This window comes from Anomaloglossus baeobatrachus, chromosome 11 (genome assembly GCF_048569485.1).
Source record: "Anomaloglossus baeobatrachus isolate aAnoBae1 chromosome 11, aAnoBae1.hap1, whole genome shotgun sequence".
In the NCBI taxonomy this organism is placed as follows: domain Eukaryota; kingdom Metazoa; phylum Chordata; class Amphibia; order Anura; family Aromobatidae; genus Anomaloglossus; species Anomaloglossus baeobatrachus.
The window spans coordinates 171,720,175-171,740,372 of record NC_134363.1 but is presented as its reverse complement, the minus strand read 5'-3'; the positions used below and the strand labels follow the sequence as shown (position 1 = coordinate 171,740,372).

Genomic DNA, 20,198 nt, shown 5'->3' with positions numbered 1-20,198 from the left:
GTGCTGACAGGAATGGCTACCGGCGTTCTGTGAGGAGGAGGGGGCCGTGGGTGTGCCCTAGAAAGTGCGGGAACCTGGTGCCCCACTGTGCTCAGTGAGGGAGGAGGAGGATACAAAGTATGCTCCAGCCCTCAGCGCTGACATCCAGTGCAGCGTCCCTCCCTTCCCCTGACTGGCAGGCCGGGGGGCGGGAGTATGCGGTACTAGGCCGCAGAAGCCGGGGACTAAAGTTATAAGCGCGGCCGGCAAACAAGCACGGTCAGCGCGGTAGTCCCGGCGCACTAACACACCCAGCAGTGCTGCAGCGTGTATAACACAAGCGCTCCATGCGCCGTCCCCAAGGGGACACAGAGTACCTCACAGTAGCAGGGCCTTGTCCCTGACGATACCCGGCTCCTGTCCAGCAGATTCCCCAGGGGCTGCGGAGGGAGCACGGTCCAGTGTCTGGAGACCGATTAGGATCCCACTTCACCCAGAGCCCTTAAGGGATGGGGAAGGAAAACAGCATGTGGCTCCTGCCTATGTACCCGCAATGGGTATCTCAACCTTAACAACACCGCCGACAGAGTGGGGTGAGAAGGGAGCATGCTGGGGGCCCTGTTATGGGCCCTCTTTTCTTCCATCCGACATAGTCAGCAGCTGCTGCTGACTAAATTGTGGAGCTATGCATGCATGTGTGCCCTCCTTCGCACAAAGCATGAAAACTGAGGAGCCCGTGATGCACGGGGGTGTATAGGTAGAAGGGGAGGGGCTTTACACTTTTAAGTGTAATACTTTGTGTGGCCTCCGGAGGCAGAAGCTATACACCCAATTGTCTGGGTCTCCCAATGGAGTGACAAAGAAAATGTCATCGGAGCATGTGAAATGTTATTGTTAAGAGAGGAGGTGAGCTGTGACATCCCCTATTGTAAATGGTGGATCCTGTGTTATCTGCTGTATATAGAGATGTTATCAGTCATTGTACAGGAGGAGGTGAGCTGTGACATCTATTGCAAATGGTGGATCCTGAGTTATCTACTGTATATAGAGGTGTTATCGGTCATTGTATAGGATGGGGAGGAGGGTGAGCTGTGACATCTATTGTGAATGGTTGATCCTGAGTTATCTACTGTATATAGAGGTGTTATCAGTCATTGTATAGGAGGAGGTGAGCTGTGACATCTATTGTGAATGGTGGTTCCCGTGTTATAGACTATATAGAGAGGTATTATCAGTCATTGTACAGGATGAGGAGGTGAGCTGTGACATCTATTGCAAATGGTGGATCCTGTGTTATCAGTCCTTGTACAGGAGGGGGGGGGGAATTAGGTGAGCTGTGACATCTCCTATTGAGAATGGTGGATCCTGTGCTAGCTAGTGTATATAGAGGTGTTATCTGTTATTGTTTTGTTTGTTTATTTTTATACAGTGATATGAAACATAAAAAAACAAAACAAAACAAAACAAAAACAGATTTACACAACAGGGATCATTTCATTGGCGGGTGACAAGAAATGGATGAGAAGAATGATGCAGCGCGGTGCTAGCGGCCCAGTACCTCTGAAGCTGGTGTGTAAGGAGAGCGGGCTGATTCTCACAGGCCGGTACCATGGATGATGACTGCAGAGGAGGAGACGGCTGTGCAGGATGGATACAATCCTAAAAGGGGACCAGAAGGAGGAGACGGTGATCTCACTTACCGGTAGGAAGATTTTTGTGTACTCACCGTAAAATCTTTTTCTCTGAGCCTTCATTGGGGGACACAGGACCATAGTTTTTTTGCTGTGTCCCCCAATAAGGCGAGAGAGAAAAGTGATTCTTTATTTTCAACGCAGAGTATAAAGCACAAGTGCAGAATGACAAGACTATATCAGGGAACATGCATCAGAGAAAGCAAAATTCAACTCACAGACTCCGCTGAACAAAAATGACAGTAGAGCGTAGTACATCCACCTCCATGAAGAGCCGACCTGGAGATCTGCTACTGGAGAGTCACAATATAGAAGCTTTACACGAGAGCCTCACCTGGATCTGGTGCTGCAGGATGTGCTGCTGATGCTCCTGCTGGTACATCACATGCTGCTGCTGCGTGTGCTCCAGGGTCCGTTCATCCATGTGTATACCATACAGCTTCTGCAGCTGCTCACACTCCTAGGATGAGGAAAAACACCATGTTCTAAATGATGCCACCAGAGCCAGGCACGCCGGACGATGCGCCGCCAGAGCCAGGCACGCCGGACGGGGCGCCGCCAGAGCCAGGCACGCCGGACGGGGCGCCGCCAGAGCCAGGCACGCCGGACGGGGCGCCGCCAGAGCCAGGCACGCCGGACGGGGCGCCGCCAGAGCCAGGCACGCCGGACGGGGCGCCGCCAGAGCCAGGCACGCCGGACGGGGCGCCGCCAGAGCCAGGCACGCCGGACGGGGCGCCGCCAGAGCCAGGCACGCCGGACGGGGCGCCGCCAGAGCCAGGCACGCCGGACGGGGCGCCGCCAGAGCCAGGCACGCCGGACGGGGCGCCGCAAGAGCCAGGCACGCCGGACGGTGGCGCCGCAAGAGCCAGGCACGCCGGACGGGGCGCCGCAAGAGCCAGGCACGCCGGACGGGGCGCCGCCAGAGCCAGGCACGCCGGACCGGGGCGCCGCCAGAGCCAGGCACGCCGGACGGGGCGCCGCCAGAGCCAGGCACGCCGGACGGGGCGCCGCCAGAGCCAGGCACGCCGGACGGGGCGCCGCAAGAGCCAGGCACGCCGGACGGGGCGCCGCAAGAGCCAGGCACGCCGGACGGGGCGCCGCAAGAGCCAGGCACGCCGGACGGGGCGCCGCAAGAGCCAGGCACGCCGGACGGGGCGCCGCAAGAGCCAGGCACGCCGGACGGGGCGCCGCAAGAGCCAGGCACGCCGGACGGGGCGCCGCAAGAGCCAGGCACGCCGGACGGGGGCGCCGCAAGAGCCAGGCACGCCGGACGGGGGCGCCGCAAGAGCCAGGCACGCCGGACGGGGGCGCCGCAAGAGCCAGGCACGCCGGACGGGGCGCCGCAAGAGCCAGGCACGCCGGACGGGGCGCCGCAAGAGCCAGGCACGCCGGACGGGGCGCCGCAAGAGCCAGGCACGCCGGACGGGGCGCCGCAAGAGCCAGGCACGCCGGACGGGGCGCCGCAAGAGCCAGGCACGCCGGACGGGGCGCCGCAAGAGCCAGGCACGCCGGACGGGGCGCCGCAAGAAGGCCAGGCACGCCGGACGAGGCGCCGCAAGAGCCAGGCACGCCGGACGAGGCGCCGCAAGAGCCAGGCACGCCGGACGAGGCGCCGCAAGAGCCAGGCACGCCGGACGAGGCGCCGCAAGAGCCAGGCACGCCGGGCGGGGCGCCGCAAGAGCCAGGCACGCCGGCGGGGGCGCCGCAAGAGCCAGGCACGCCGGACGGGGCGCCGCAAGAGCCAGGCACGCCGGACGAGGTTCCGCAAGAGCCAGGCACGCCGGACGAGGGTTCCGCAAGAGCCAGGCACGCCGGACGAGGTTCCGCCAGAATCAGGCACTCCGGACGAGGCTCCGCCAGAATCAGGCACGCCGGACAAAGGCGCCGCCAGAGCCAGGCACGCCGCAGAGTATTGATCACCGAGCCGCAGTGAATGCTTTTGGCGGATACCTAGCTCTTACCTGTTGTAGCTGTTTGATGCTGCTGTTCTGGTGTCCTGTTTTCTCCAGATGAGCTTTGAACGCTTGGATAGTGGCGGCTCCATCGGAGAACCGGCGCACGGGGAGAAACGCTCAGCGGGGAGGTGAAGAGTATTTGAATCTTTGTACATGGAGCTGAAAAGACAAACGATGCCACGTAATGTGGCGATATGGACGTGTGTAACAAAGACTTACACCAACTAGTAACACGGACGAGGACAACGACAGGAACGACTGACAAAGAAGAGCAATAAAGCAGGAGTCAGTACGAGAGTGGTCTCCTCCAGGGTACTGAAGGTGGGCTTCACAAGTCTAGCACTGAATTAGAATCCATGCTTCCTAGCCTGAAAATAAAGATAATCACATGGCCGACACAAAGGGCACCGCACCTCGGCCTGTTGCCTTCCTGCTTGCCGGGGTGACGTGCTCCTTATGATTGACAGTTTGGACAAGCAAATGGTTGTGTGCTGCGCCGAACTGTGCGCCCTCCATCCTATGAGCGGAGGAAGATTTACCGAAGAGCGTAGGGACACAAAGTGATCGGATCCAGCCAGCAACAGAGCGCATGGACCACGCCTAGGAGACCAGCCACTGCTGGATACTACAGAGGTGGCTGGTAACCAAGGCAACAAGCCATTCTTAAGAGTTCAGGAAATGTGAGAAGGGGTTCCAGGGCACTGCTTAACATAAAGCCAGGCATTCCATTCAATGCAGAGGAAAGTCTCATATACTGGAGCTGAAAGCAAGCACTGGGGTGCCTATATCCAAATTAGCAAGTAACGCAGAAAGACAGTAGAAAGTATGGCACTCACCAGTTTACTTTGCTGTGCAGGATCTTGTTTATTAAACAACGGAGGTTACATGTGCGGAGAGGGCTGGTGGGGAGAGGGAGTGTACGCTGTGGCAGACGGCGGCCGTTTCGCACCTGTCCCAGGGACAGGTGCGAAACGGCCGCCGTCTGCCACAGCGTTACACTCCCTCTCCCCACCAGCCCTCTCGCACATGTAACCTCCGTTGTTTAATAAACAAGATCCTGCACAGCAAAGTAAACTGGTGAGTGCCATACTTTCTACTGTCTTCCATTCTTAAGAGTGGCGACGACTGTAAATAAGAAGTAAATTGTAAAGTTCTTTGGCTTTTCCAAGAACTTTGCAATTTTATTCTATTTAAGAAGACAAGATGGACACTTTAAAATCCGCGCCACGGGTCAGTTTATGCGGGAAAATTTTTTTGCCACGTTTCATCTACTTTGCTAGCCGTCTATAAGTATCTGTGACATTAAAGCTTTTGAGAAAACCACTCAGCTAGATTGGAGTTACTGTATTTTTCATTTTCTAAGACGTTCTGGATTATAAATTGCACCCCCCAAATTTAGAGATAAAAAAAAGTATTAAAAAAAAAAAAAAAAAAAAAAGGGGGGGGGGTCCGTCCTTCTCCGGTGGTGTCTTACCGGAGGGGGCGGCAGCAGTTGTGGAGTGGAATCCAAGAAGCAGGGGCGGTGCTGGAGTAGGGTAATGCTGCGGGCGCTGCAGTGGGGGCTGTGCTGGCTGCGGGCGCTGTTGGCTGTGTGGAGCAGGCTGTGCAGCGGGTGTCACAGATGCTCTGTTGATAGTGCAGGCCTCAAAGAAATGATTCCAAGAATCTGGGCGTGCACAGATTGAGCTCTCGGCTCAATGACAAGTCGAGATCTCATCAGCGCACCATTTCCCTTAAGTCTGCTGATGAGAAATCAATGGCCGAAAGCGGCGCATGAGAAGATGAGATCTTCAGCCACCAGCACAGCCGCCAGCACGGCCCCCGCTGCAGTTGCCAGCACAGCCCCCCACTGCAGCCACCAGCACAACATCCATTCTCCACCTCCCAGTAAGCTACATTCACATTATAAGACGCATCTCTCATTTACCTCCACCAGCACGGCCCCACACCGCAGCCGCCAGCACAACCGCCTCACCGCAGCCGCCAGCACGGCCCCCTCACCGCAGCTGCCAGCACGGCCCCCTCACCGCAGCCGCCAGCACGGCCCTCTCACCGCAGCCGCCAGCACGGGCCCCACCGCAGCCGCCAGCACAGATCCCACCGTGCCCATTCTCCACCTCCCGGTAAGTTACATTCGCATTATAAGACGCATCCCTCATTTTCCTCCCAAATTTTTGGGAGGAAAAAAAAAAAAAAGTGTCTTATAATTAGAAAAATAATTCAGATCTGGCCCGCTGTACTTCAATATCTCATATATGCCAACATGATGTATATGTCTGGCCTCCATAGGATGGGCAGCAGCAAATTGAAAGGCACAAAGGCACCTCGTTCCTGCTCCGCGAGTTACGCAAGTACAGCCGACTTCCTTGAGAAAACAAAGAATCCCCAAACTATTTGCTCCAGCGTGGCAGTCAGTGTGTGTGGGGCAAAGTTTGCATGCTCACGTATGCATCACCTGGTCAAAGGTTGCGAGGACACCTTTGGACACGGTTCCCAAGAAAACACAGAAGTGCACTGTTGTTCCAGAGATACCATTACTCTCCGGTCATAAAGATTATTAACTGGAAATGCATGTCGGGAGAGGAGACCCAGCTGGCCCCAAACTTTACATTAATACGTATCCGCTGTCTTCTATGTGTATGGTGGTCTCCATATTGCTGCGACAGATGAAGCCAGGAGAAAAAAGGGCTAGGCACAGCGAGTTTCAATGCTTGATCTCATTTATCTAAAGTTTTCGGCAGCGGCGTAATCCTTGATTCCCCATTTAAAAACACATGCAAAACTGTATGGGGGGGGGGGTTGGGGGAGATACCCCGTAGAACAAGCGTTCAGTCAAAACTGTACGGGGGGAGTCGGGGAAGATACCCCGATAGAACAAGCGTTCAGTCATAACTGTATGGTGGGGTCAGGGGAGATACCCCGTAGAACAATCGTTTAGTCATAACTGTATGGGGGGGGGGGGTCAGGGGAGATACCCCGTAGAACAATCGTTTAGTCATAACTGTATGGAGGGGTCGGGGGAGATACCCTCTAGAACAAGCGTTCAGTCAAGAGAGATTGGCTGTATGAAAAGGAGGTTGATTTAAAATAAATAAATAAATAAATAAAAATAATAAAACTAATAATAATAATAATAATAATAATAATAATAATAATAAAAAACTTGTCAGCTCATCCCTGTACTCACCGGTGCTGGTCGGGTATCAGGTGCGGAGGCCACAATCTGTTTCGGAAAGCCTGCTGCCCCAACTGGCGCTGTAAGTCTGGGGGGATTTCGGCTGAAGGACTGGTCATCGCCAATGTGTGTCTCTTGGAGCGGTTTGCAAGATACCTGAAATTATCATAGTGATACATTGGATTTTTTTTTTTTAGCTTTCAGAAATACAAAGTTATCCTCAAAGATGATAGTTGGAATTAGGAATAAAAATTGCAAAGACAGAAACGAGCGGCGGGGGTCCGGCTCGCTAGACAGATGCTGATCCCGCTGGTAGAACCCTTACATACTATTCAACGATGGGAGCTGTGCAGGAGCAGTCAGCGCTGACAACACACTCCTCTGGTCCTTCACCGACTGCCTGTTGCAGTTTGTGTGCAGAGCAGGAGGTCAGTAATGGAGAAGCGATTACAAGCTTCTCACTGCTCCAATCACTGGAAGCAAGTGGCTGCAGGGAGGATAAAACTTTATTTTCTCCCTGCAGCCGCACTTCCAGTCAGACCGCTGCACATATTGAAAACATTTTTTAACCCGACCTGCAGATTATTTCTGTTCCTGAAGGTAAAGAGTTTTGTTATTTCTTTGTTGACAGGTTCCCTTTAAGTAATGCACCATTGCTGAGGTTGCGATAAAGCCGGATATTATGTTCTTGGCATGACTCAGCTCTAAGTACGGACCTTGAAAAAAGCTATTTGATTGTGAAGCACAATTCTATCTAATGAGGGTAAAATACAGACCTGTCACCGCTTTGCAGAGTTCACGTTATTTGTGGTTGGGAGCATCTGTAATTTGTGACATTTATTTGCTGGCATTTGGCTTTATTACATGTTTTGCGCTGGATAGTGACGACTGTCCATGATGATCAGATACAGAGGAAGAACGCAAAGCCGATCTTCAGACAAGGCCCTGGTAAACGTCTGAAGATCGGGGTGAAACTGAAAAGGGCCGCGTAGAACAACGCTGCTTTACTAAATCACTGGGTCAAGGAGGGATTCTTTAGGTGAAACTTATGACATTTTTACCTCTGCACGGCCTCTTGATCGGGTTCCCCATCTGAGCTCTCCTCATCTACCGGGGTAACTGCCGGTACAGCCTAAAGGATGGAAACAGAAGAAAAAAAAAAAAAAGTTACAAGAGAACTACAGTCTCCTCATTTAAGTCACAAATTGGCCAGAAATAATAATAATAATAAAAAAATAATGAATAAATAATTACAATAATAAAAATGAATAAATAATTAAAAAAAAATGAATAATAAATCAATAATAATAAATAAAAAAAGACTAAATGAATACATAATAAATAATAAAAATACATAAAAATAATACATAAATTAATAAATAATGAAAATAATATTCTCATTAATAAAAAATAGAAATAATACTGAATAAATCAATAATAAATAATAATAATAAATCAATGAATAATAATAATAATAATAATAAACTATTAATCTGATTTTTACTACAACAACAAATGATCCCCGTCTTTTACTAATCTGACGTGCCAGCATTGGGCAATCAAGATTTAACACTAGAACTACTGGACTCGTAGTCACAGAGGAGAAATACATAGTGCGAAGTAGTCAAAATGACTACCTCAGTAGTTTCTAGTGTTAAAGCCAAATGCAAAGTATTCTAGAAGTGCCCTGGGGGCGTGTCTAAGCACTTGCGAGCACATTTGCATTCTTTACTACCCGCCTACTGCTACCTTGATTGACAGCTCCACCCTCTGCTATGTTGGCGGCTGAGGCCGGAGCTGTCAATTCTCTGCGTGCAGCTTGATTTCTCAGCACTGGATCACTACAGGCTATTTTTTAGTTGTTCTCGGACCTAATGAGCCATACCACTAGGGAGAGAGGGGGGGGAGAGAGGGGGGGGGAGAGAGGGGGGGGGAGAGAGGGGGGGGGGAGAGAGGGGGGGGGAGAGAGGGGGGGGAGAGAGAGGGGGGGGAGAGAGGGGGGGGAGAGAGGGGGGGGAGAGAGGGGGGGGAGAGGGGGGGGAGAGAGGGGGGGAGAGAGGGGGGGGAGAGGAGAGAGGGAGGGGGGGAGAGAGGGAGGGGGGAGAGAGGAGGGGAGAGAGAGAGGGGGGGGAGAGAGGGAGAGAGGGAGGGGGGGGAGAGAGGGAGGGGGGGGGGGGGGAGAGAGGGAGGGGGGGAGAGAGGGAGGGGGGGAGAGAGGGAGGGGGGGAGAGAGGGAGGGGGGGGAGAGGGAGGGGGGGAGAGGGAGGGGGGGAGAGGGAGGGGGGGAGAGGGAGGGGGGGGAGAGGGAGGGGGGGAGAGGGAGGGGGGGGGAGAGAGGGAGGGGGGGGAGAGAGGAGGGGGGGGAGAGAGGGAGGGGGGGAGAGAGGGAGGGGGGGGGAGAGAGGGAGGGGGGGAGAGAGGGAGGGGGGGGGAGAGAGGGAGGGGGGGGGAGAGAGGGAGGGGGGGGAGAGAGGGAGGGGGGGGAGAGAGGGAGGGGGGGAGAGAGGGAGGGGGGGAAGAGAGGGAGGGGGGGAAGAGAGGAGGGGGGGAAGAGAGGAGGGGGGGGAAGAGAGGGGGGGAGAGAGGGGGGGGAGAGAGGGAGGGGGGGGAAGAGAGGGGGGGGGGAAGAGAGGGGGGGGGGGAAGAGAGGGAGGGGGGGAAGAGAGGGAGGGGGGGAAGAGAGGGAGGGGGGGGGAGAGAGGGAGGGGGGGAGAGAGGGAGGGGGGGAGAGAGAGGGAGGGGGGGGAGAGAAGGACGGGGGGGAGAGAGGGAGGGGGGGGGAGAGGGAGGGGGGAGAGAGGGAGGGGAGGGAGAGAGGGAGGGGGGAGAGAGGGAGGAAGGGGGGGAAGAGAGGGAGGGGAGACAGGGAGGGGGAGGGAGAAGAGAGGGAGGGGAGAGAGGGAGGGGGAGGGAGAAGAGAGGGAGGGGAGAGAGGGAGGGGGGGAGAGAGGGGGGGGGAGAGAGGGAGGGGGGGGAAGAGAGGGAGGGGGGGGAAGAGAGGGAGGGGGGGAAGAGAGGGAGGGGGGAAGAGAGGGAGGGGGGGAAGAGAGGAGGGGGGGGAGAGGGAGGGGGGGGAAGAGAGGGAGGGGGGGGAAGAGAGGGAGGGGGGGAAGAGAGGGAGGGGGGGGAGGAGGAGGGGGGGGGGAAGAGAGGAGGGGGGGGAAGAGAGGGAGGGGGGGAAGAGAGGGAGGGGGGAAGAGAGGGAGGAAGGGGGGGAAGAGAGGGAGGGGGGGGGAAGAGAGGGAGGGGGGGAGAGAGGGAGAGAGGGAGGGGGGGGAGAGAGGGAGGGGGGGGAGAGAGGGAGGGGGGGAGAGAGGGAGGGGGGTGGAGAGAGGGAGGGGGGGGGGAGAGAGGGAGGGGGGGGGAGAGAGGGAGGGGGAGAGAGAGACTGATCACACCAAACTGGTTTCTGGGCATGCTCAATAGAGCCAGCAGGATCCTGTCTATCAGCATGCCATGGCGGTCTGAGAGACCCCACATAAGCTAGTGATCGCACACTCACCGTTGTCATTGTGACCAGGGGTGAAGGACCTCGTGGCCTTTTCAGGAACTGTTGTGCGTGTAGCTGAATATTGGCCCCTCCATCAGATGCCCGGCGTCCAAGAGGTCCCATCCCATTTAGAAGCTGAAGTGTAGGAGGCTGTAACAGGGACTGTTCCTACAAAAAGACATCATGAACAGACATGATTAGGGTTTTGGAAACTTAACATTGAGATTTCTATCATTTTACCACGTGCATTCATACTAGATGACGTATCATCAATTTACCCTCAACAGGTTAATGAAAAAGACCCTCAGAAACCTATATTCCTGCAGGTTAATGCTGCAACATGGTACTTCATACAGAATTATTTATTATTCATTTCAAAATAAAGCAGTTTTTTTTAAATGGCCTTGGTTGTAAATATTCCACTATTGTGCCATAAAAGTTGTTTATCGAGTGATTTTGCAAACAAGTTGCTAATTTTTCAGAGCTATTGATGACTCTCTCTGCTCCCACCTCCCTTCTCTGAATGTTATATAGCAAGAGGAAGTATATGGTACACAGGCCTCCATAGTAGGGACAGAGGAGAAAGCAGTTACAGTCTCAGGGAGGGGAGAGAAAGCAGGCTACAGAGCAGGAAAAACACAAAGAGGAAACCAGTGTAGGATAGAAGCTGTGCCGATATGCGAGCTAACGAAGACAAAGACACTCTGGATACATCCACAGCTCACATCCAACCTATATTACTGGGAGAGACACACAGAGCTCACATCCAACCTATATTACTGGGAGAGACACACAGAGCTCACATCCAACCTATATTACTGGGAGAGACACACAGAGCTCACATCCAGCCTATATTACTGGGAGAGACACACAGAGCTCACATCCAGTCTATATTACTGGGAGAGACACACAGAGCTCACATCCAGCCTATATTCCTGGGAGAGACACAGAGAGCTCACATCCAACCTATATTACTGGGAGAGACACACAGAGCTCACATCCAGTCTATATTATTGGGAGAGACACACAGAGCTCACATCCAGTCTATATTATAGGGAGAGACACACAGAGCTCACATCCAGCCTATATTCCTGGGAGAGACACAGAGAGCTCACATCCAGCCTATATTAATGGGAGAGACACACAGAGATCACATCCAGCCTATATTACTGGAGAGACACACACAGACCTCACATCCAGCCTATATTACTGGGAGAGACACACAGAGCTCACATCCAGCCTATATTACTGGGAGAGACACACAGAGCTCCCATCCAGCCTATATTACTGGGAGAGACACACAGAGCTCCCATCCAGCCTATATTACTGGGAGAGACACACAGAGCTCCCATCCAGCCTATATTACTGGGAGAGACACACAGAGCTCACATCCAGCCTATATTACTGGAGAGACACACAGAGCTCACATCCAGCCTATATTACTGGGAGAGACACACAGAGCTCACATCCAGCCTATATTACTGGGAGAGACACACAGAGCTCACATCCAGCCTATATTACTGGGAGAGACACACAGAGCTCACATCCAGCCTATATTACTGGGAGAGACAAACAGACCTCACATCCAGCCTATATTACTGGGAGAGACACACAGCGCTCACATCCCAGCGCTATATTACTGGAAGACACACAGAGCTCACATCCAGCCTATATTACTGGGAGAGACACACAGAGCTCACATCCAGCCTATATTACTGGAGAGACACACAGAGCTCCCATCCAGCCTATATTACTGGGAGAGACAAACAGACCTCACATCCAGCCTATATTACTAGGAGAGACACACAGAGCTCACATCCAGCCTATATTTCAAGCAGTGACACTACCACAAGTGAAATTCTGAAACTTGGATCAGGCAGCAAATTGTGTATCCTAACGAGAAGTTTGAAAATGAATGAAAGGATGAAGATTCCAGTCTGAAACTTAATGCAACTGTATTAACTATTTAACTATAGGTAACACTGACTTAGGTAAGAATAATATTTTTTTTCCATGTCACAGATATCTATTGCTTTTAGGAAACCCAGGCATCACAGCATAGAGAGAGAGAGAGAGAGACATTATTTAATATATAGTATATATATATATATATATATAGTATATATATTATATATATATATATATATATATATATATATATATATATATATATATATATATATATATATATATATTACACATACATACACATGCATACATACTGCCACCTACTGGTCACAGCTTAATATAGTAAGTAATACACAAATCTGCCTTCTTTGCTCTGGGGAAGAACGCCATCTATGCTCACCTGCTGGATTAAATCTGTTCATTTTCCGCTGCAGATGTCAGAGGCCGACCCTTATATTTGCAGCCCAATCAATAGATCTAGTGAACATTGAGCTAATCTGTTAGCTTCCCCCCCCCCATGTATGTCCAATGGAGCTGCGGGAACAGCATTTATGGGATGTGGGATACCTGCTCGGAAAGCAGACAAAATCCACATGAAGTCTGACCGATGTAGTACAGGCTACTTGTGGACTTAAAGGGAACCTGTCACCACTTATTTTGGCTATAAGCTGCGGCCACCACCACAGGGCTCTTATATACAGTATTCTAACATATAAGAGCCCAGGCCGCTGTGAGAACATAAACACTTTATAATACTCACCTAGGAGGTGGCGCTGTGGTGTAGTTGGGTCACGGAGGCGTCTCCGCTCTCCGGTTCCGGCGCCTCCTGTTTCGGCCATCTTCGTCCTCTTTCTGAAACCTGTGTGCATGATGTGTCTATGTAATACACACTCACCGGTCCCGCGCAGGCGCACTACAATACTTTGATCTGCCCTGCTCAGGACCTGAATGCCGGCGAGTGTGGATGACGTCGGACGCGTCATGCACCGCAGCTTCAGAAGAAGGATGACGAAGATGGCCGAAAGAGGCGGCGTCGGCACCGGAGAACAGAGACGCCCATGTGACCCAACTCCACCGCATCGCGACCGTTAGGTATTATAAAGTGTTTTTTACGTTCTCACAGTGGCCTGGGCTCTTATATAAAGCATGTTAGAATACTGTACATAAGAGCCCGGTGGTGGTGGCCGCAGCTTATAGCCAAAAAAAAGTGCTGACCGGTTCCCTTTAAAGGACTATTTCCTTCACATACATTTATGGTATATGCACAGGATGTATTAGATGCAGGGGCCACCAATGGAACCAGCAACTATGTAAAGACCGGGGCTCTGACGACCGCCGCTGCCGTTGGGAGGAGGTTTGGATTCCCATTCATTTATTTGGGACTTCCCTCTACCTATCCAATGACTGCAGCACGTGACGGGGCCCCATACTTGAGATATCATGATTTCCCAAAAATAAGCCCCTAGCATAATGTTACAGGATTTTTTTAGTATGCTTGAAACATAAGCCCTACTCCAAAAATAATGCCTAATTATAATCTGGGCCAGAATTAGGGGGGAGTCAAACTGTAAAGTTTCTCATTGACCTCAGTGTTTCTGTTCCCAGGTTAAGATTGTTTAAGGACCTTTGGGTGACTTCACAGTCATGTGACCTGATGTAACCAAAGGCCTCTTACTTGCAGGAGTCTAAAACAACTGGACAGGAGACAGGCTGATATACATGACTGACATTAGGGGGAAGGGAGAGCAAACTGAGCAATTTCACAGGGACCCCAGCGTTTATATCCCAATGATAGAACTGCTTAAGGACCTTTGTGACATATCATGTGACCAAAGGTCTCTTAATTGCATTCAGTCTAAGGGGTGCTTTGCACAATGCGGTCGTCGGGGTCAAATTGAAAGTGACGCACATCCAGCGCCAATAACGACGTCGCAACATGTAAAGCCTAGATGCACCGATAAACGATCGCAAAAGCATCATAAATCGGTGTAGGCGTCGGTCATTTTCATAATTTCGCTACAGTGACGATGTAGTTCCTCGTTCCTGCGGCAGCACACATCGCTGTGTATGAAGCCGCAGGAGCGAGGAACATCTCCTTACCTGCCTCCACTGGCTATGCGGAAGGAAGGGGGGTGGGCGGGATGTTTATGTCCCGCTCATCTCCGCCCCTCCGCTTCTATTGGCCGCCTGCCGTTGTGACGTCGCTGTGACGCCGCACGACCTGGCCCCTTAGGAAGGAGGCGGGTCGCCGGCCAGAGCGACGTCGCAGGGCAGGTAAGTGCGTGTGAAGCTGCCGTAGCGATAATGTTCACTACGGCAGCTATCACAAGATATCGCACGTGCGACGGGGGCGGGGACTATCGCGCTCGGCATCGCTAGCATCGGCTAGCGATTTCGCAGCGTGCAAAGTACCCCTAAAGAGGAGACTGCCTGTTAAGCAGTAATGTTTGATGAGGGTCTCGGGCCGGACACCTACCACCGAGAGTGGGGCAGATTTGTGCACCGGCCCACAGACTTTCTACTTGGACCGTACAATGCTTGCGCTGGAGGATTTGCTGAAACTTTCTGCTCCTTGGTGGAAATTTGGCTCCCATTGCAGTAGAACACGATGATGCATTTTGGTGACTTTACCTTGTACTCGAGGTGGCCGCTGGGTGGCATGTTTTGCATTGGTAGCAACGGGTGAAGGGTGTTGGTGTTGTGTGCCACTGGAAGGAATGGCGTCTGTGGAGAGACCCCTTGGGAATCCAGGAATGATCTTCTGCAGCTCCTCTGCACCTCCATCATTACTGAAGAAAGAAAACGTATCTCCGGTCATCACAAAAAGCAGTAAAAGAAGCAAAGATGGCGTTGGTGACCCTGTCCTCTGGTGAGGCTCGTCCTCCACACTGCAGTTCTGTCCTCCGGCAGATGTAGATCTACAACTCCAAAATGCCACAACAGTGTGGTCTGTAGGAATGCTGGGAGTTGTAGTACGACAATGACTTTAGTACTATAGGTTTTGGTCCTGCGACTTACCAGTTATAGTCACCAGAACATAGACGTGACTTACTGTGTAGTCCGGCACTCCCACTGTGTGCCTCCTCATGGACAGGTATCGGGCCAACGCTTCCGGTGAAGGCTCCTTCTCCTTCATCGCTGTCCAGGTTCATGGTGCCGTTTGTCTATAAGCCAAGAACAGAGGCACATGGTGTAAATACAGGCGATATGCAGAGACCATGTCAACGAGAGGAACAATCGACCTGTGCTCCACATTATGGCCTAATTCAGATGGCTGCAATGCTGGAGCATTTGAGGGTTCCGGTGTATGGGAGAGCCGGCCACAATGGCTGCCGGACGAACGAATAGGGGGTCTTAGACATCTGCTGATCGTGCTCACCTCAACTATTTGATTTTCGGGATTGATGAGTTGGACCTGGGGCACATTCATGCTGACGGCACTGCCAGCTGCATCAGCCTGTGGGGAAAAAGACAACCAGGTCACAAAAACCGAAACATACAATATCAATAACAAGGTTAAAAGCATAAAAAATGTACTATATGTCTCATCTAAATAAATTCGGCTGCAAAAATGCAGACGCCCCAACTTCATACCATCCCCGAGTCCAGCCGCTGTAGCTGCAGAGTCTGTATGCAGCTCATCCTCAGCTCTGCAGCAGATAAGTGGCACCAACTATTACTGGATGACCCCCGGAGGCCGCAGCTCGACCCCCCCCCCCCCACCCCCCAGAGGCCACAGCCCGATCCCCCCCCCCCCCAGAGAGCCGCAGCCCGATCCCCCCCCCCCAGAGGCCGCAGCCCGAACCCCCTCCCCCAGAGAGGCCGCAGCCCGAACCCCCCCCCCCCAGAGGCCGCAGCCCGAACCCCCCCCCCAGAGGCCGCAGCCCGAACCCCCCCAGAGGCCGCAGCCCCGAACCCCCCCCCCCAGAGGCCGCAGCCCGAACCCCCCCCAGAGGCCGCAGCCCGAACCCCCCCCCCCAGGAGGCCGCAGCCCGAACCCCCCCCCCCAGAGGCCGCAGCCCGACCCCCCCCCCCCTCAAGAGGCCACAGCCCGATCCCCCCCCTCCATAGGCCACAGCCCGATCCCCCCCCCTCCATAGGCCACAGCCCGATCCCCCCCCCCAGAGGCCACAGCCCATCCCCCCAGAGGCCACAGCCCGACCCAACACAAAATGAGCATTTAGAAAAAGCCAAGACTAACCTGTATTGGTGAGGCAGTGTAGGAGAGCGGACGAGGGGCGCTGGGGGGAGTCGGGAGGCGTAACGTTTTGTGCCTTTTCAGCCGTTCGCACAGCAAACTGTAGATCGCACTGTAGTTATCGTAGGCGTCCGTTCTTAGAGACTGAACAGAAAAGACAAACGTAAGAAAGGACAAAAGAGGAAAGAAAAACTATAAACAAAGAGAAAAGTACAAAAGATGACCTGCAAAACAAAACAGCATTTTAGTACTTTTTTTTTCCTCTCGTTGGCTGCGATTAACCAAATTCTCAATCACCGCTGATTGCACCTTTCATGTGCACCAAAGGAAAAAAAACAATGGTTGCCAGCAGCGCATCTCCTCATGAAAACGGGATGTGCAGCCGACAGTCTGCAAACTGCATGGAGGCCATGAGATCCTAATAATACAAGTCCTCCCCGTACAGATCGTATCCGGCCTTTATGCCAGCGCCAGGCGACTTGTTCAATTGGGGCTTGTAAGGGGCTGAAACCTACCAATGCAGAAGAACTGCGGAGAGGAGTATGTTACCTGTAAAGTGCGGTCTTTGTCCAGTCCCATTTCCACCATGGTGTGCAGGACCTGCTCATTCAAAGGCTCCCTCTGCCTCTCCATCTTCACATGCTGGCACTCGGCTATTAGCTGCAACACATGGCACACGCACATAGCAACACGACTGAAAGCATGCTGGCATTCGGCTATTAGCTGCAACACAATGCACACGCACATTAGCATCATGACTGAAAGCATGCTGGCACTCGGCTATTAGCTGCAACACAATGCACACGCACATTAGCATCATGACTGAAAGCATGCTGGCATTCAGCTATTAGCTGCAACACAAGGCACACGCACATTAGCAACACGACTGATAGCATGCTGGCATTCGGCTATTAGCTGCAACACAAGGCACACGCACATTAGCAACACGACTGATAGCAGTCCGCTTTTTGAGACATTTCATAATACAGGCAATGTCAAGGGTTTTCTAGTTAATACAAGTTACCACCTATCTGCAGTTTAGGTAATAACTTGGGGTTCGACCTCTGGGATTGGCAGATCAGGCAGTGAGCATGTGCAACTCTCGCTCCATTCATTCCCTATGGAGCCGCCGAGAGCAAACACCATAGGGGATGAATGCAGATGCGGCCGGGTGTCCAATCTGCAGCAAAATCCCAGATCTGCCGAGAAACAAAGATAGAATGGGCTCACCCTTTCAAAGTCGAGGTCCTGCTCCCCCTGACACATCCACTTGTGTTTGCAGATCTGCTCCATGGACAGGCGCTTACTGGGCTCCAAGATCAGCATGTGTCTGATGAGATGTTCACATTCTGTAAGGAGGGAGAAAACCGTCAGCAGAGGTCGTGCACCCGTCTCCACGGGACTATGCGCTATACAGTGTCCGATGTTCTCCATACCTACAAACCACGGATGCAAAATCAGCTCCTCCAGAAAGAGCCGGCCTTTCCAGTGCCAACTACGCCATCTAAGGGTGGCACTAAAGGAACGGCGACATTCCTTTTGGAGGGAAAACTATTTTGCTGCAGCTCCTACAACTCCTCTAAACTATGGCAGATGTTGGGAATGGGTTAAAGGGAACCTGTCACCAAATTTCGGCCTTCTAAACTACAACCGGCACCTTAAGCAGTGCCTGTGCTGCATTCTATAAAGGTGCACGTTGCCCCCCCCCCCCCTTCCCCCCTGCAGACCCCCACAAACACCTTTACAAAATTTTGCACTGTATATGTAAATTGTCCGATCCTAATATGCGCCTCCTGTGCCTCCTTTCGCCCGACCTCCTGAGCTGATTGATGTGGTTGACGCCTCGTGTGCCATCCATGTAGCTGGGCATAAACTTGCACCTGCGCAGACACATTCCCGACTCGCACAGGCGCACTTTGCTCTGCCCCATATCGGGCAGAGCCGAAAACATAGGTGGGCCTCCGCAAATTGACGAGTTCTTTGCACAGGCGCGGTATTTTGCCAGGCGATGTGCAAGACGTGGGTGACGTAATCCACATTCCCGGGCATAATATTGCACCTGCGCAGAGAACTCGTCGGTTTGCGGAGGCCCCACCTATGTTTTTGGCTCTGACTGCAATAGGGCAGAGCAAAGTGCGCCTGCGCAAGCTGGGAATGTGTCTGCGCAGGTGTGAGAATATGCCCGTCTAAGTGGCTGGCGCCAAAGGCATCATCCACGTCAATCAGCTCAGGAGGTCGGCGAAAAAAGGGACAGGAAACGCAGATAATGACGCCCATCGGACCGGACAATTTACATACGGGGCGGGAGATTTTATAAAAAGGTATTTGTGGGGTGTACAGGGGTGAACAGGGGGTAATGCGCACCTTTATAGAATGCAGCACAGGCGCTGCTTAAGGTGCTAGCTTTAGTTTAGAAGACCAAAATCTGGTGACAGGTTCCCTTTAAAACTGATGGTTTTGGATGCTCGGAAACTGCCATCTCTATTTTTGCAAAAGGCAAATATTAATCATCTGCCATAATGACGGGCGACACCATGGGTCTTTTCTAAGAAAGAAACCTTTACAAAAGAGGGTTGGTTGTTCTAGAAGGAAACTTTACCTGTGGACATGAAAAAAGGGATCCGGAACTTTCCGCTCAAGACCCTGGCCCGCAGGTTTTGTAACGTGCTTCCATCGAACGGAGAGAGCGCCGCACACCAACACGTACAAGACGACTCCCAAACTCTGCACAGAAAGAAACAGGGAAAAAAATAAAGCTTCTCAGATAGTGTGTGAAAAAACAAGCACTTTTGCCATTCACTGCTTCTTAAAATTTCAGCCGTTCTTGAGATATTAACACTTTTCTTTAGTGTACAGCTGGTTACCTAGGAGACCGACCACTGCTGTGCCGTGCTGATGCCGGATAGGATTCAAAAGCTGGTTACCTAGGAGACCAACCACTGCTGTGCCGTGCTGATGACGGACAGGATTTCAAAGCTGGTTACCTAGGAGACAGACCACTGCTATGCCGTGCAGATGTCGGACAGGATTTCAAAGCTGGTTACCTAGGAGACAGACCACTGCTATGCCGTGCTGATGCCGGACAGGATTTCAAAGCTGGTTACCTAGGAGACAGACCACTGCTGTGCCGTGCAAATGTCGGACAGGATTTCAAAGCTGGTTACCTAGGAGACAGACCACTGCTATGCTGTGCAGATGTCGGACAGGATTTCAAAGCTGGTTACCTAGGAGACCGACCACTGCTATGCTGTGCAGATGTCGGACAGGATTTCAAAGCTAGTTACCTGGGAGACCGACCACTGCTGTGCCGTGCAGATGCCGGACAGGATTTCAAAGTACCGGCGCACTCTGGCAATCCTGGCCGGCGTCAGCATGGTACTAACATGGTCAATGGAGAAGAGCAGGCAGGCACTGCGCATGTTCTGCTGCCTAGCAGCGGTGGGTCAGTCTCCAAGGTAACAAGCTGCAAAAAAAAAAAAACAACCAGTGTTAATATATGAAGAACGACTGATAATTTTGACCAAATGCTAAATTGGACCAAGTCATCATGGGATATATAGGTGCCCCCTGGCACGGCGGAGCTGCTGGGATGTAGCAGAGCTGGGTCGGTTCTGGGAGAGCACTGAACCAGATAAGGTCTCCTGATCATCTTGTAGAATTACTACTTACCCATATATCAACTTTGGGTCCTTCGTACTCCTTTCCTTCAAAAAGTTCTGGTGCCGCATACGGGGGGCTCCCGCACCAAGTCTTCAATAATTGCCCTGGAGTAAACCGGTTACTGAACCAAATCTGAAGGACA

The 20,198-nt window shown here is 52.5% G+C and overlaps 1 protein-coding gene and 1 long non-coding RNA gene across 2 annotated transcripts in view; one reads left to right on the top strand and one right to left on the bottom strand.

The window, feature by feature from the left end:
* The window catches only part of SIK3 (SIK family kinase 3), a 152,688-nt gene that overhangs the window by 42,230 nt on the left and 90,260 nt on the right, over positions 1 to 20,198 (bottom strand). Inside the window, 19 exon segments of the mRNA XM_075327829.1 lie at positions 1,538 to 1,638; positions 2,005 to 2,130; positions 3,632 to 3,735; positions 3,738 to 3,784; positions 6,813 to 6,956; positions 7,862 to 7,932; positions 10,303 to 10,458; positions 14,830 to 14,934; positions 14,936 to 14,987; positions 15,251 to 15,255; positions 15,257 to 15,322; positions 15,324 to 15,362; positions 15,578 to 15,655; positions 16,400 to 16,540; positions 16,946 to 17,056; positions 17,627 to 17,745; positions 18,996 to 19,077; positions 19,079 to 19,120; positions 20,066 to 20,188. Of these exon segments, the coding sequence (XP_075183944.1) occupies positions 1,538 to 1,638; positions 2,005 to 2,130; positions 3,632 to 3,735; positions 3,738 to 3,784; positions 6,813 to 6,956; positions 7,862 to 7,932; positions 10,303 to 10,458; positions 14,830 to 14,934; positions 14,936 to 14,987; positions 15,251 to 15,255; positions 15,257 to 15,322; positions 15,324 to 15,362; positions 15,578 to 15,655; positions 16,400 to 16,540; positions 16,946 to 17,056; positions 17,627 to 17,745; positions 18,996 to 19,077; positions 19,079 to 19,120; positions 20,066 to 20,188 (1,712 nt within the window).
* On the top strand, positions 4,770 to 6,148 carry LOC142256004 (uncharacterized). Its single transcript, XR_012727468.1, has 3 exons — positions 4,770 to 4,855; positions 5,562 to 5,748; positions 5,915 to 6,148. It is a non-coding gene; the product is annotated as an uncharacterized LOC142256004 (long non-coding RNA).